Source organism: Enhydra lutris, unplaced genomic scaffold, assembly GCF_002288905.1.
Source record: "Enhydra lutris kenyoni isolate GAN:26980312 unplaced genomic scaffold, ASM228890v2 scaffoldscaffold45, whole genome shotgun sequence".
In the NCBI taxonomy this organism is placed as follows: Eukaryota; Metazoa; Chordata; class Mammalia; order Carnivora; family Mustelidae; genus Enhydra; species Enhydra lutris.
The window spans coordinates 3116462-3130210 of NW_019154129.1; the positions used below are offsets into that span (position 1 = coordinate 3116462).

The 13749-nt window shown below is 53.0% G+C and overlaps 1 protein-coding gene across 1 annotated transcript in view; it reads right to left on the reverse strand.

Annotated features, from left to right (window-relative positions):
* The window catches only part of LOC111156238 (ATP binding cassette subfamily C member 1), a 131608-nt gene that overhangs the window by 11249 nt on the left and 106610 nt on the right, over positions 1–13749 (reverse strand). The window contains exons 20-26 of the mRNA XM_022516989.1: positions 13190–13280; positions 10994–11129; positions 9337–9544; positions 7864–8174; positions 3586–3785; positions 1933–2059; positions 1288–1389 (exon numbers count right to left, since the gene is read on the reverse strand). Of these exons, the coding sequence (XP_022372697.1) occupies positions 1288–1389; positions 1933–2059; positions 3586–3785; positions 7864–8174; positions 9337–9544; positions 10994–11129; positions 13190–13280 (1175 nt within the window). The remainder of the gene's footprint in view (positions 1–1287; positions 1390–1932; positions 2060–3585; positions 3786–7863; positions 8175–9336; positions 9545–10993; positions 11130–13189; positions 13281–13749) is intronic.

Below are 13749 nucleotides of genomic sequence, written 5' to 3' on the forward strand. Positions count from 1 at the left end.
ATTTAGGTATATAAAGGAAGGGGATAAGCTGTAAGAACATGGAGGGCACTGGAAGGAAGTGGATGGAACTTTCTAACTGGGAAAATACAGTCTTCATAAACAAACAAATAAATAAATATTTTTAGTAGTGGTAAGACCCTGGATGAGCTCTGCTTTCTTTTATATTTTTCAAATATGTTCTTATCCTAAAAACATAAAAATAATCAAAAGAAATAAAAACATGGTACTTTTTAAAAAATAAATTTCATACTTTACATGATGCACTGCATGGCATGTGAATTATATCTTAAAAATGTAAAAAAATAAAATCAGTAGAGTGGGAAAACCCTGGTGTAATACATATTTATTTCCTCAGGGGGCGCTCACACCATCCTGAATGATGATCTCTGATGAAGGGGGACTGGGCTCACCCGTGTGAGTGTGAACGACAGGGCATCGCTCACCTCTGTAGATCCCTCAAGACAGTTTACCCAGGGCCGTGGTCTCATTCCCAAGGGGCACGTTCTTGGGAGGCAGTGTGCCAACGGCACAGAAGCAAATTCTGGGTCGGCCATTTACCAGCCATTTAATCTCCTGCAAGTAACTTAACCTTGTGCCTCAGTTTCCTCATCTGTAAAATGGGGTCACGACAGAACGGGAGTTACGAGGCTACAGAAAGGTTGTATGAATTATTCCATGTCAGATGTGTGCTTCAGGGCCTGAGGCCCCTCTGAGGGCACAATACGGGTCGCTGTCATTACAGGTGGTGGAGGGGGCAGAGGTGTCTCTCTAGGCATTACTGTCACTATCGTTATGATCACTACCATCGCAGGCAGAAAAAGGCAGTTTCTGAGGACAATGCAGCACTGAAGTCCGGACACTGGGGCCCTACTCCCAGCCGTTCTGACTGCACGTGACCTCGGGTCAGCCACTTTTCCTTCCTAGGCCACGCTTTGCTCCATCTATAAAATGCAGACCTTGGTTGAGCAAGGGCAGGCTTCCCCAAACTTAGGTCAATTCCTTCCCACCGTCATCATTTTTACAATATGCACGTGCTGAGCCTCTGGTGAGTGAATTTCCATGCTCTGAATCACCTCTCGGGTACTCGATTCTTAAACTTCAAAGAGGAAACAAGTGTCTCATTTTCCTTAACAGCAGCCCCCACACAAATACATGACAAGTAACAGAAGACGATTCTTGTCGAACAGAGGCCGCCTGTCGAAGGCACGCAGGCTATGGCTCTGCGGATGGTCCGGGTTAAGTCACACCGAAGAGGTCAGGAGAGGCCAGGCCGGCTGCTGCCTTTACCTCCTTCTCCGTCTCTGAATACTCCTTCAGCCTCTCCACCGCCACGATGTTGGTCTCCATCTCGGACGACATGCGGACCAGCCAGTTCAAGTACGTGGTGACCTGTGGGTGAGCTTCTAGAGTGAGCACGATTCGCAATATCTTTGGAAGTAACTACGAATTACAACATGCCCTAGGTAAAATAGGTCCAGAAAACATGAACCTCATGTATCGCCATCACCCTGATAGGCTACACTGTGCCTCGTAAGGAAACACGTTTCAAAATAAGCCCTGGGCCATACAAGTCATCAGAAACGTCATCAGAAAATATTTCGAACTAGATGGGAAAAGGAAAATACCACGTATCCAAATTTGGGTGCCCAAGCGAAAGCCGTGATGGGAGGGCGAGTCACAGCCAGAACAGCATTCTTCCTGTAGCTGGGGACACCCTGGCAGGCCATCACGGGCTTTCCTTGACTCAGGGGAATCCTGGCCACATGTCTCCCTTCCGCCCCAGCACCACTGGGTCACTGGGCTTCTCAAACGCCGCTCGGCCTCCAGCGGCTCCCCCAGCTCCTGCCCGGATTCAAAGCAAAGGCCCAAGAATCCGACGACTGACTCCCCCAAGAAGAAAATCCGAAAATCTGGCTGAGAGCACCCCCTTACCTGCAATGAGTATGACACAGACAGGCCCACCAAGCCGGCGCTGAGACTATGCCTGGAGATCACGGCGAACAGGGCAGCGAACAGGACGATACAGTTGCCTACACACTCCAGCCGCACAGCCAGCCACCTGCCCGCAGACACACAGGTGGACAGACAGACACACAGAGACCTGGAGTCAGCTTTCCAGAGTTTCCGGTTTCTGGTTCATGCGGGCGGGGTGGGGGTCACTTTGCTAACTGCCGTAATTCCCGGAGAGTTCCAGAGAAAAGCTCACAGGGGAAGGACGGCCAAAGGGACACGGCCTCGCTACTTCCTCATTAGTCCGAGAACCCCAGGGATCGAAAGTGAGTTCTTTAGAAGCCGACTTCCCAGGGAAGTGAAGCTTGTCCTGGTGAGAACCAACTTTTTCTCACTGAAAGCTTTAAAATATATCCATATACACCCATCTTTAAAATGACGTCTGGGAAAATTCCTAAATTCATAAGAAGTCATCAACTGTAAGAGGCACCACTGATTTAAAATAACCGTCCCTTGGGGGTACCAGCTGGCGATCTCACAAAGCAAGATCCGTGGAGTGTGCGACTCTTGATCTCGGGGTCATGGGTCCGAGCCCCACAGTGCGTGTAGAGGTTACTTTAAAATAACCTTCTCTTGGTAGGAAAGGGGGGAGGGGGAGAAAAGCTACTATTTTCAATGTTGCTCTAATGTTCCCAGAGCCACATCATCCCCCTTGTAGACATGTTAAAATGGATTATTTCACCTTTGGAAGTATAAACAGATATATCACTGGTTTAAAGCTAACTTCTGTAAGATATCACATGATGTTAGGAATATTAATATTTCAAGGCGTGAAGCACCTTAGGGAGAGATGGGGGTGTCGATCTTTTTGTCACATACAGCCCTTCGGATTCACAAGACTGATCTCCCCGGGTGTGTAGCTTCTCCCAAAGACAGAGCCAGATGTGACCCACACTCTAAGGATTCTGCAGGGAAGGTGGGGTCTCCAACAACTCATGGTCTCCTAGTCTTACGTTACAGGGTGATACTGTGTATGACGGGGCTGACGGCTGGTTAGGATGGGAAGCTCCCAGGGTGCTGTCACCCCCTCCCAGAATCTTTTATACCACGTGTCAAAACACGTATGAGGACATCAGTGAGGAGGATACTCTTTTAGGGATCAGACACTTCTCTGCAGTTAGTCAACAAGGAGCAAACTTCCGTCCCATCTTTTCCATTGATGTTATCCATCCACTCACGATCTTCGGGGCACAGCAATTTCAGGGGGGCCAACCTAAGACTGGGGAATGGCTTCCCATGCTCATCACACAGGGGTACGGTGGGGGTGATTCCCTCTCGGCCGAGAATCAGGACACAAAAATACTGGCTGAGTCTGCCCATCGTGGGCGACCTTACATCATCAGGACAACAGCGAACGGGTAGTTCCGGCAGTGTTCCCTGACTCCAGGACAACGTGGTCGCGGCCCTCACTCGACGCTGGGAGCTGAAGCGCTCCCGTCTGCTCTCAGGGGTCACTGCGTCCTGTCCTCCCGCCCGGTGGTGAGGGCCCGAGCCTGGCTTCACACCCTCCTCCTCCAGGAACGAGGGTGGAGTTCTCAGGCCTCCACCTGCCCCCCCGGGGCCGCGCGCGCCCACCTGTTGGCCACGATGCTGGGGTAATAGGCCTTCTGGTTCTCGTCCACTTTCAGGTCACTCTGGCGGATGAAGCGCTCCTGCTCCTCGAAGGCGCGGATGACGCTGACGCCCAGCAGGGTCTCGTTGAAGTGGGAGTACACCGGGGAGCGGCTCACCGACTCCAGGCGCTTCAGCTGCCGCGACGAGGCCACGTAGAACCTCTGGGGAAGAGAACGGACCGGGCAGTGGGCAAAGCCCCTCTCATGCTGCCGGGTCCCCCGAGCTGTGCCGGAGAAATCCTGGACCTGCACGATACCTCCGGGAGGTGACATGTGGGAGGGGGTGCTCGCTGCATGCACAGAGGTGACAGTGACGGCAGCCAACGCTCACGCAGAGCTCACCCTCCTAGCACAGTTTTTAACTTGTTTTCCCCAAAGATTTTATTTATTTATTTGTGAGAGAGAGAGCCCACATGCTGGGGCAGAGGGAGAGGGAGAAGCAGGCTTCCCGCTGAGCAGGGAGTCTGCCACGGACTCGATCCCAGGACTCTGAGATCATGACCTGAGCCGAAGGCAGACGCTTCACCGACGGAGCCAGCCAGACGCCGCAATCCTAGCACAGTTCCAGGTAGTTCCAGACATCGGCTCATGGGACTCGGACCAGAAATCCAGCAGGTGCTCATTCCTGATGACGCTCAGTAAACCAGAAAGACGCTCGCTTCGCTCTCCCCTCAGGTCACGCGGCTACCAGTGGCCGAGCTGGGGTCTGGCCTCAGAGAGCCCGGCTGTGAGGCGCGACAGCGTGCCTGATGCCACTCATCTCGGGGACTGGATGGCCCCAGCGGCGGGCTTTGGGTACAGGTTCGGAGGACATCCAGGCCTCCACCTGACCCCATAGGCAGACGCCCATTGGCTCTGCTCCTGCCCTAACCAGGCCAGATGGAACAGAAGCAACTCGCCCCTGGAAGCTTCGAGGAGCCATGTACAGAGCGTGGTCTGGTCCTTCGAGGACACTGAGTTCTCGTGGCCTTGGTCTGCCTGTCGGTACACACAGACCGGCGTCCCCGTTCCAGAGGTGCTCAGGATCTCACGTAAATGCAGCCACCCCACAAGCGGCAGAGCCAGACAGCAGAGCAAGACCCAGAAACACAGGGTGGCCAGGGACACGGCCTCCCTGCCTCCCGGGGCCGCTCTGGGGTGGAGACCTTCCACAGAGAGCAGGAAACCTGTGTGGGCGCTCTGAGGTCAGCAGCTTCCTTCCGGATGGCAGCGCACACGGTAACTGGCACCCACACCTGGGTGGCCTTCGGGGCCCCGGCAACTCTGTCGGCTAACCCAGGCCCACGCCAGCCCGGGCGGTCCCAGGATGGTGGCTCTGCCAGCCCGTGAGGACAGGTCAGGTGACAGCTCACTGCCATGAACCAACTCCGGACCCCTTGGGCCTGCGGGATCTGCCCCGTGACCGTCAGCCGTGACGCCTCCTCCCTCTGGCTTTCTTTCTAAATATCCCGGATGGAAATCATTCCCAAGACTCTTCCCTGTTCAACTTATCCCACTTCTCCTGTGCTCAGAATTTTTACGACAGAAAGCTAACCTGAGATGTATTTGTGTTTAAACTCAGTTTTTTAAAAAAAGAGCAACCGTTAGCTTCCCTTTTAAACTCCATTCCAGGAGACGTAATTCACACCCCAGACTCACCTCACTCTTTCAAAGACCAAGGGCCTGGTGCTCGTGGGTAGGAGGAACGCTCGACACACCCCTGCCTGAGCCATGCAGCATGCTGGGAGCTAAGTTATCGGACCTGTGGCCGGGAGGTTTTCACGGACGCCAAAACAGCTCACAAACCAGAAATGTCTCCTTCAGGCAACAAGGAAGCCCCAACAGAATTCCACATTGTCCTACCTCTTGCATCACCTTTATACAAAAATGACTTGCTTCTGAATTAGAACAGTAATGGATACCCATTTCAACAGTGGGGAGGGGATGACACAGATTAAATAAAAATTAAATTACTGGGGGGCCTGTAATTACTGGGTGGTGCAGCTGGTCAAGTACACAACTCTTGGTTTCGACTCAGGTCATGATCTTGGCGTCATGAGATCGAACGTACATCGGGCTCTGTGCTCAAGGCAGAGTCTGGCTGGGACTCTCTCTCCCTCTCCTGGAGTCCCTCCCTCCCAGTCTCTCTCTCTCTCTAAAATAAATAAATTAAAAAAAAAAATTGTATTATATCCATTACTCTGAAATTCATTCCAATCTCAGTGTAAAACCGTTAGGTCTTTTCTGATGAAAGAGAACGTATGTACATCTAAACCCCACTTTTCCCTCAAGATACAACATACATTTACATTACACTGGAAAATGCACCCAAATCTCCACGGCTTGGTGAATGTTGTATTTATTTACACCTGCACACCCACTACCTGACGAAAATCTACAACATCTCTAGCATCCCAGAAAGTTCTTGTGACTTCCGGGTCAAAAACCCCAAGCTGTTTCTCGTTTGGGGCTATCATAAACCAAGATGCTAAAAATATTCTAGCACCTTTTTTTTTTTTCCTGGATGCATTCACATTTCTTTTGCTTATACACTAAAACGAGAAGACTGCTGGGTTGTAGGGTAAGGATATATTTAGTTAAAAGCCATTAAAGAAAACTATACTCGGGGCACCTGGGTGGCTCAGGTGGTTAAGTACCCAACTCTTGGTTTCGGTTCAGGTCATGATCTCGGGGTTACGTGACTGAGCCCCACGTCAGGCTCCATGCTCGATATGGAGTTTGCTTCAGACTCTCTCCCTCTGTATCTGCCCCTCCCCGCCACTCGCACACACACTCTCTCAAAGAGATACACGAATCTCTAAAAAAAATAAAAATAAGAAAATAAAAAAATTCTTTTGTAATCCCAGCCCTTAGAGACGTGATGTTTTCCTTTTGCTGTTCCCCTTTCCAGCCGTCACGCGTGCGCTATGCCTGCTCAGTTGTAATGACAGGGCATATACAGCAGGACCCTTTGCTGAACTGTCCTGGTTGTTTAAAAATAATACCAACGTTATACCAACAGCATCTCCCTCATCGTCCCGCTAACGGACAGCAGATCCCGTCACAGAACGGCTGCACAGGGGCTCAAAGGTCCTGCTACCGGCAGCTGCGTGAGCTGCTGTAAATGCAGCTTGTGGCCCGTTTGGTTCTTCTGAACTGGGTCCCTCAGGGAAATGCACGGCGAGGGTATGAACACGGGCCATATTTCTGGCAAATGCAGCAGGACGAAGTGTCTAAAAAAAGCTGGCACCAATTTAGGGATAACACAACGAGGGTGCGAGAACCAGACTTGCTTGCTGTGGTTCCGCCTGCGTTTCTGCTCCCCAACCACTGGGCCGCAGCGTGGTGGAGTGTGGGGGTGTGGAGGGCTGGACCAAGGCCTCCAGACCCGGCGCGAGCAGCCACAGTGCAGCCTGAATACGGAGCGCTTCGCGGTTCTCACTCCTCCTCCGGGCTGCAGTCATTAGGCTCCCATCTAAACAACCGAACCCCTGGCAACTGTGCTGCTGCTAAGCTTTTCAGGGCAAAAAGGGGCAGTGCAGCATTGTGGTCACCAACACCACAGAGAGACGTGAGTTCGCACTCCCAGCTCTGCCACCAGGCCCTCGACAAGCTCACCTACAGCGGCAAGCACCGTTTATGCTGCAGTAACCTAAGGGGCCACAAGGACTCGGCGGTCACATGCTCCCTTTCCTTGGTCTTGTTTTCTGAACTACAGATTGATGGCTGGAGCTTCAGCAGCTGCCGTGGGCCAGGAGATCAACTTAAGAATGAAGGCTTATGTGAGGACGGGAGAACAAAAAAAAAGCAGTGATATTAACAGTCCAGGATAGTAAGAGACTTGTGGAACTGCTGTACCAGCCCTGAACGGCCCACTTCTACATTTCTACTGGGAGAGAGAAAGATGTCTATCCTGTTTAAGGCGCTGTTGTTCACATCTCCACTTTCTGCAGGGGGCTTACAACCTAAAGAATTTCATAACACTCTTAATTTTAATAATCAATTTTAATAGTAGTATTATTGCTATATGCTATTTTTATTATAAATTATATATTTTTTTTTATTATAAATTATATATATATATATATATCTCCCCCTTCTGATAGGTATTTAAAGCGGACAAAAACAAATCCAACCTTCCTCCAGGAAATCCCCAACAACTCCACGGTGGGGAAATGGTGAGATGAAGTGAGCCCTTAGCTCACACGGAAGTAGCGTACACAGCAGGGCCCCTCCTGCTCCCCGAGACCCCACCTCTCACCTGGACGAAGAAGTAGATGAGGCCCAGCGGCGGGATGATGATGGAGGCGATGGGTGTGGCCAGCAGGATGATGATGCAGGCGCCGATGACGTTGAACAGGGAGCCCATGAACATCTTGATGACCTGCGGGATCATCGAGTCCACCGTGTCCAGCTCCTTGGAGAAGCGGTTCACCAGGTTCCCGCTGGGGGTGCGCTCGAAGAAGCTCATGGGGGACCGGAGGACGTTGTGTAGCAGGTCCAGGTGCAGGCGGCGGGAAGCGAAGATGCCCCCGATGGACACCACCATGGAGTAGCTGAACACTGAGATACCTACAAACACTCTCATGGTTAACACCGTAAGGGACACAGGCCGAGCAGGGGCAGGGAGGAGTGGCCGCCCGGACTCTCAGCTTCTAAGAATGACAACGACGACGAGGAGGACAGCAGTGGCTACTGCTTACTGAGGACTCACTATAGATTCAACACTATGCAGGAGTTTTACGTGAATCTACTTCTCACACTGACTCTATGTAAAGCCTCTCAGCACCCACTTTATGGAGGACACTCAAGGTCAGACAGGTGAACTCCTTTGCCCTCGACAGAGTCAGCCAACCGGCAGCAGAGCTGCGGCTCCGATCCAGGCAGCTGCTCCAAGGTCATGCTCATATTCCGTGTCCCACACTCCTCTAGGCCAGTGCCATGCAACAGAACTTTCTGTGATGTTTTTCTAAAATGGGGGAAACGGTAGCTGCTACCTCTTGGCCCTGGTCTGCAAAAACCCACGGAAGTGTCCAGAACATAAGCAGACACTGAGGAAGGGCTCACAGCGGCTGTCACTATTAACGCTGCTGTGTTTGGGGACCTTAATGGGCCCACAGGAAGGGTAAACAGGGTTTCTCAACTTCATCACGGCTGACATTTGAGGCCAGATCATCCTCTTGTTATGGGGGCTGTGCTGTGCACTGCGGGCCGCCCGGCGACATCCCTGGCCTCTGTATGCCAGGAACACCACCTCCAATCAAAGCTGTGAATGCTCTAAGGACCGCCAGACATGGCTAGATGTCCCCGTAGGACAGCATAGTCTGCACCGAGAACCACCAGAGTGCCCCAATTCCCACCCTCAGACGGCACAGAGAAGCCCACAAATTAAGAGTTTACAGAAGCCCCTCGCAGAGCAACAAGGGGCAAGGGGGCATTGCTCGCCAATGCTCCAGGGCGGGGCGGGGGGCTGCCGTTCTCAACTTTGCTCATCTGTGAAATGGGCATGTCGAGAGCTTCTCTCCATCTCCTAAGGGCCCGTGAAACAAAGCATTCAAGAAATATTCACTCTGTAAGTATCTGAGTGTCTACTAAGGGACAGGTACTGTTCATGTGAGTTTGGCTTAGTTTGAGGGGTCCAGAAAACACTCACAAACGGAGAGACTAAACTCCATAATAAGACATGGAAGAAACCGTTCCAAGTGTTCAAATTGGCCAGGGGAGGGGTCCCCACCTTGCGAAATGCCCAGGGCTCCGTAGACGCTCAGCCGGACTTTAGTGTGCTCCTGGGTCCCGTTGACGATGGGGTCATCGGTCCAGAGGCTGAGCCAATAGTTAGAGGCCAGAGCAGCAACATGGTTACACAGGAAAAGGAAGATGCTCAGAAAGGAGATGAAAAGTCCGATCGCCTTCATGTAGTCCCAGTACACAGACAGCTTGACCTGCAAAGCAGGGGAGAGAAGGCTTCTGCAGGTGCTCCCGCCACCGCACCCCCGAGTGCTGGCACTCCAGCAGCAGCTGGGCCATCCTGTCCCCTCCAACCCCCGCCCACACTCGTACTCATGGCACATCCCCCTTAGTTACTCGACAAAGTCAGCAAGAGATAAAGTCAAGGTCTCTGCCCTTATGGAGCTCCCACTCAAGTGGCAAGACAGGCTTTCGGCGACCAGATCAACGCATAATTACAGAGCAGGGCAGCGCCGTGCAGGATTCCACATACATCCAGGCAGATCCAAGAGAAGCATCCTGACCTCTCCCGTTCCTGCGCCACCTCTCAGGGGTGGCTTGTTTCTGTGTGTACTTATTCCTCTTTTAAATGTTCTATTCCCTATTTTTTTTTTTTAAACATACCACATGCATTTTTAAAAATAAACTTGGGATCATTACCATAAATGGAAAATTACTGACACGTGCCCAAAATAGAGGACTGTAAAACAAATACAATAAAAAAAGAGCTTGAAACCAATTCTCCAGGTGACAGAGAGAAGCTGGCGATTTCTTAGCACTATGGACTTGAACACCATGTCCCTCCAAGTTTGTGTGTTGGGACTAACCTCTTGTGTGATGTTCGCAGAGGAGGGGCCAGTGGGAAGCGGTCAGATCATGAGGATGGAGCCCTCACGTTGGGATTAGTGCCTTTAACAAAGGGGGTCCGGAGAGCTCCCTGACCCCTTCCCGACACTGAGGACACAGGCAGCAGACGGCGGTCCCTGAGCCTCCCTCGGAGTGAGCCCTCGCCGGGCGCCACACGTGCTGGCCAGCCTCCAGGAAGTTTGGGCAAAAAAATCGGGTTGCTCCTGAGTCACCCGGCCCATGGACTTCTGTTAGAGCAGCCCCAATGGACTGAGACACGCAAGAAAGATAAACGGGCACCGAACTCAGACTTTCTCACATTGGAATCGTTAGGGCTGCAAAAGAAACGGAAGCACACGAATCCCACCACACACATGTACGTGTGCGCACACGTATGCACACACACACACACACACACACACACAGTCACACGAGGTGAAGTGACAGAGGTGTTATCTCACAGAGAACTTCATCTGATCTACAACTTCCCGCACTGTGGGAAGGCATGATATAAAGCACCCGGGTTACCCAGAACCAACAGAAGCCCCCAGCCGCTCGGAGGAGGTGGCAGTCAGTACGGCAGAGGCTCCAAATGCCAGCCCTGGAGTCAGACCGCCAGGGTTCCCATTCTAGCTCTGCTGCCCCTTGACTGTGACCTTGGGCAAGTCATCTAGGCTCTGCCGCCTGTTTCCGGCACGGGAAAAGAGCACTGGCACAGGCTCGCGGAGAGACAAGATGCAACATCAACAAAGCGTTCTGCAAGGACCTGGTGTGCAGTGACAGGGGCCACAGCCCTCACCGGGGCAGCCGGCCCTCACCTGTCCTGTTTGTGCCTTGTCTGCCTCCACCAGCTTCCACGCGTCCTCGTTCTTGGCCCCGGCTTTCTGCAGCTCAGCTGTGCTGGTGTGGTGGTGGCTAATGTCCCCGCTGTAGGAGGAGGAGTTGCTGAGCTGTCTGGGGAAACCAAGGCACATGGGGTCATCAGCTTTATACAGATCAAGACACATTACCACAGATCACGTGGCCCCAGGCTCTCTTTGGAGACCTCCTCGAGCCGGTCCATTCGCCTGGGGATTTGTAACCCTGGCGAATGACACGGGTGGATGGGGGTGTGCTGTGTGCACACGTGTGGGCATACGTGTAGGAACACCCTCTCTCGGCCACGGCTCAGACCCACAAGGGCAAAGGGACGGGGCGTGACTTCCATCCTGCTTGCTAATGCTCCCTTTCGCCTTCTTGGTTTGCACGTGTCAATGAAGCAAGCTCGCAGGCTGGAGGCCCAGGATGCTGGGAACAGGGGGCTCCAGTTAGGAAGTGAGGACGATAATATAGGCCCCAAGGAATGGAATCCTGCCAACAGCCATGTAAGCTTCGAAGCGGATCCCTCCCCAGCCCTGTCTTCAGATGAGGCCCTAGCCTGGCAGACACCTGCTGCGACTTGTGCAAGGCCCAGAGTGGAGAAAACAGCTGAGCTGTGCCCAGACTTCCCAAGCCACAGACTTCGAAGTCATCTGTTACATAGCAACAGATATGCCCAGTGCTCCCTGTGCTTGTGCTCAGTCCACCCACGGTTCTCCCCAGCCAGCCTCCCACCGTCACCTGCCCCTAGGTCCCAGGACCACTTGGAGGTGCTGTCTTTTCTCGGTTTTCCTAGCAAATTCTCAGAAGACAGCAACCATGACTGATCACACTGGCCACCTGCCTGAATCCCGGCAGTGCTCCTGCACGCCCCGGGCGAGACCCTATTCTACGTGATTCACACACATACACCCAGCTCGCCACCTTGACAGGTGCACCAACAGAGGGGGAAATACTTCCACCTATCCCATAAGATAAAAACCAGAGTCGGGCGCCTGATCCTTGGTTTCAGCTGAGGTCATGATCTCAGGGTACTGAGATCGAGCCCCACATTGGGCTCCGTGCTAAGTGCAAGGTTTGCTTGAGGTGCTCTCCCTCTGCCCCTCCAAACTCTCTCCCTCTGCCTCACTAGCACTCTCTCTAATAAATAAAATCTTAAAAAAAAAAATCAGATTCTAGGAGGGTACCGTGGGCAGTGTTCTAAAGGGCAGAGCTGCTCACGCCAGTTTCGTCTGGGTTCGCCCCCAGCCTCATTTCTGTGAAAACTCCTGACACCAGGGAAGTAACTGCAGGCAGCCCCAGCACATGCACTAATGTGAGTGCTCTCTACTGGGTGCTGAGGGAGGAAAGTACTGTGCTAAGTGTGTCACATGCACTATGCATGGAGTCTGACGCCCCCCCCCCACAGCCCTCTGCGGTAGGCACACCACAGACCCTATCTGACAGGTCAGGAAAGTGAGGCACAGAGCGGGTAAGCCACAAAGTCCACAGAAAGCTGCCCACTAAATCCTTAATTATCTAGCTGAGAGCAACCTCCTTTATAGCAGCAAAAGCAACAGAACTTCGGAGCGCTGGCTCAGAGGCAGGGTTTGGGTTCAAGTCCAAGCTCAGCTTCTGTGTGGCTGCATGACTTGGGGAGAGCACTCCACTTGCTCACCTATCAAGTGGGTAGACAGGAGTCACCACTTGCAGGTTCAAGAGACCGCACAGGGCTTGGCACCGTGCCTGGCTCCGAAGGGTGCGTACAGCGTCACGGTCACTACTACTGTGACTATTTTGGTTCAAATGCTGGCTCTAAAGGCCTGAACACTGTAGGCCCCTCTCAATGACTTGAGCAGAGACCCACCTCTTGCAGCGACCTTGAGCGTCCCAAGTGCAGGCAGACGGTTACCTCCTGAGGCCTGTGTGAGCCATGGCCCCCGAGAAGAGCAGTGCGGCCCCCTACCCTCCTTCGGGCTCCTGAAACATGAGGCCCCATAGCAATTTGGGGAAGGAGGCAGAAAACCTCCGTCTTCCAGGACCCCGGGGAACTCAGGCATTCTTCAGTAGGTCACACAAGCTGCTGGTCCCCTTGTTCCTCTTCTCTCCCCGCAGGCAGGGGGCAGAAGCAGGGGCCTGCAGAGTCCACACCAACAGGTATCCCTCTCTGCTCATACCTCTGCAGCTGTTTTCCTGCGACATCCGTCACCAGCATGCCATTCTCCATCTGCTTCCCCTCCTTCCCTGGACTGCTGACACTCGTCAACCCTGGCAGGAGAGAGGAAAGGGGAAAGTTGTGGTTTCCAGAGCTGGACGCCAAGACCACAGGCATTTAGGAGAACCCGTCACTTGGATGGGACGTGGCAGATAACCTGGCCACCAGGAAGCTCAGAAAGCAAGACATGCTTGGCTGAGGCCACAGACAGGATCCCGGCACAGGGGCGGGAGGCCTGCAGAGCCAGCTGGCTTCCGTGGGGCAGAGACAGTGACTTACAAGCATCCCGAGGGTCCCAGGAGGGTCGGGTGCTGGGCCTGAGTACGTGGCTATCCCAGCGGCAGGCGACAGGTATAACACAGCTCGGCTGACAGCATCAGAGCTGCACAGAACTTAGTCCAAGGGGCCAGGATGCAAGGAGCCAGGTGGGGAAGAGCGCACAGTTGTCTGGTCCCCAAGCAACCCAAGCAAGGGTGATAGTCAAGCACCCCCCAGTTTTGACAAGGGCGTCAGCCAACAGGG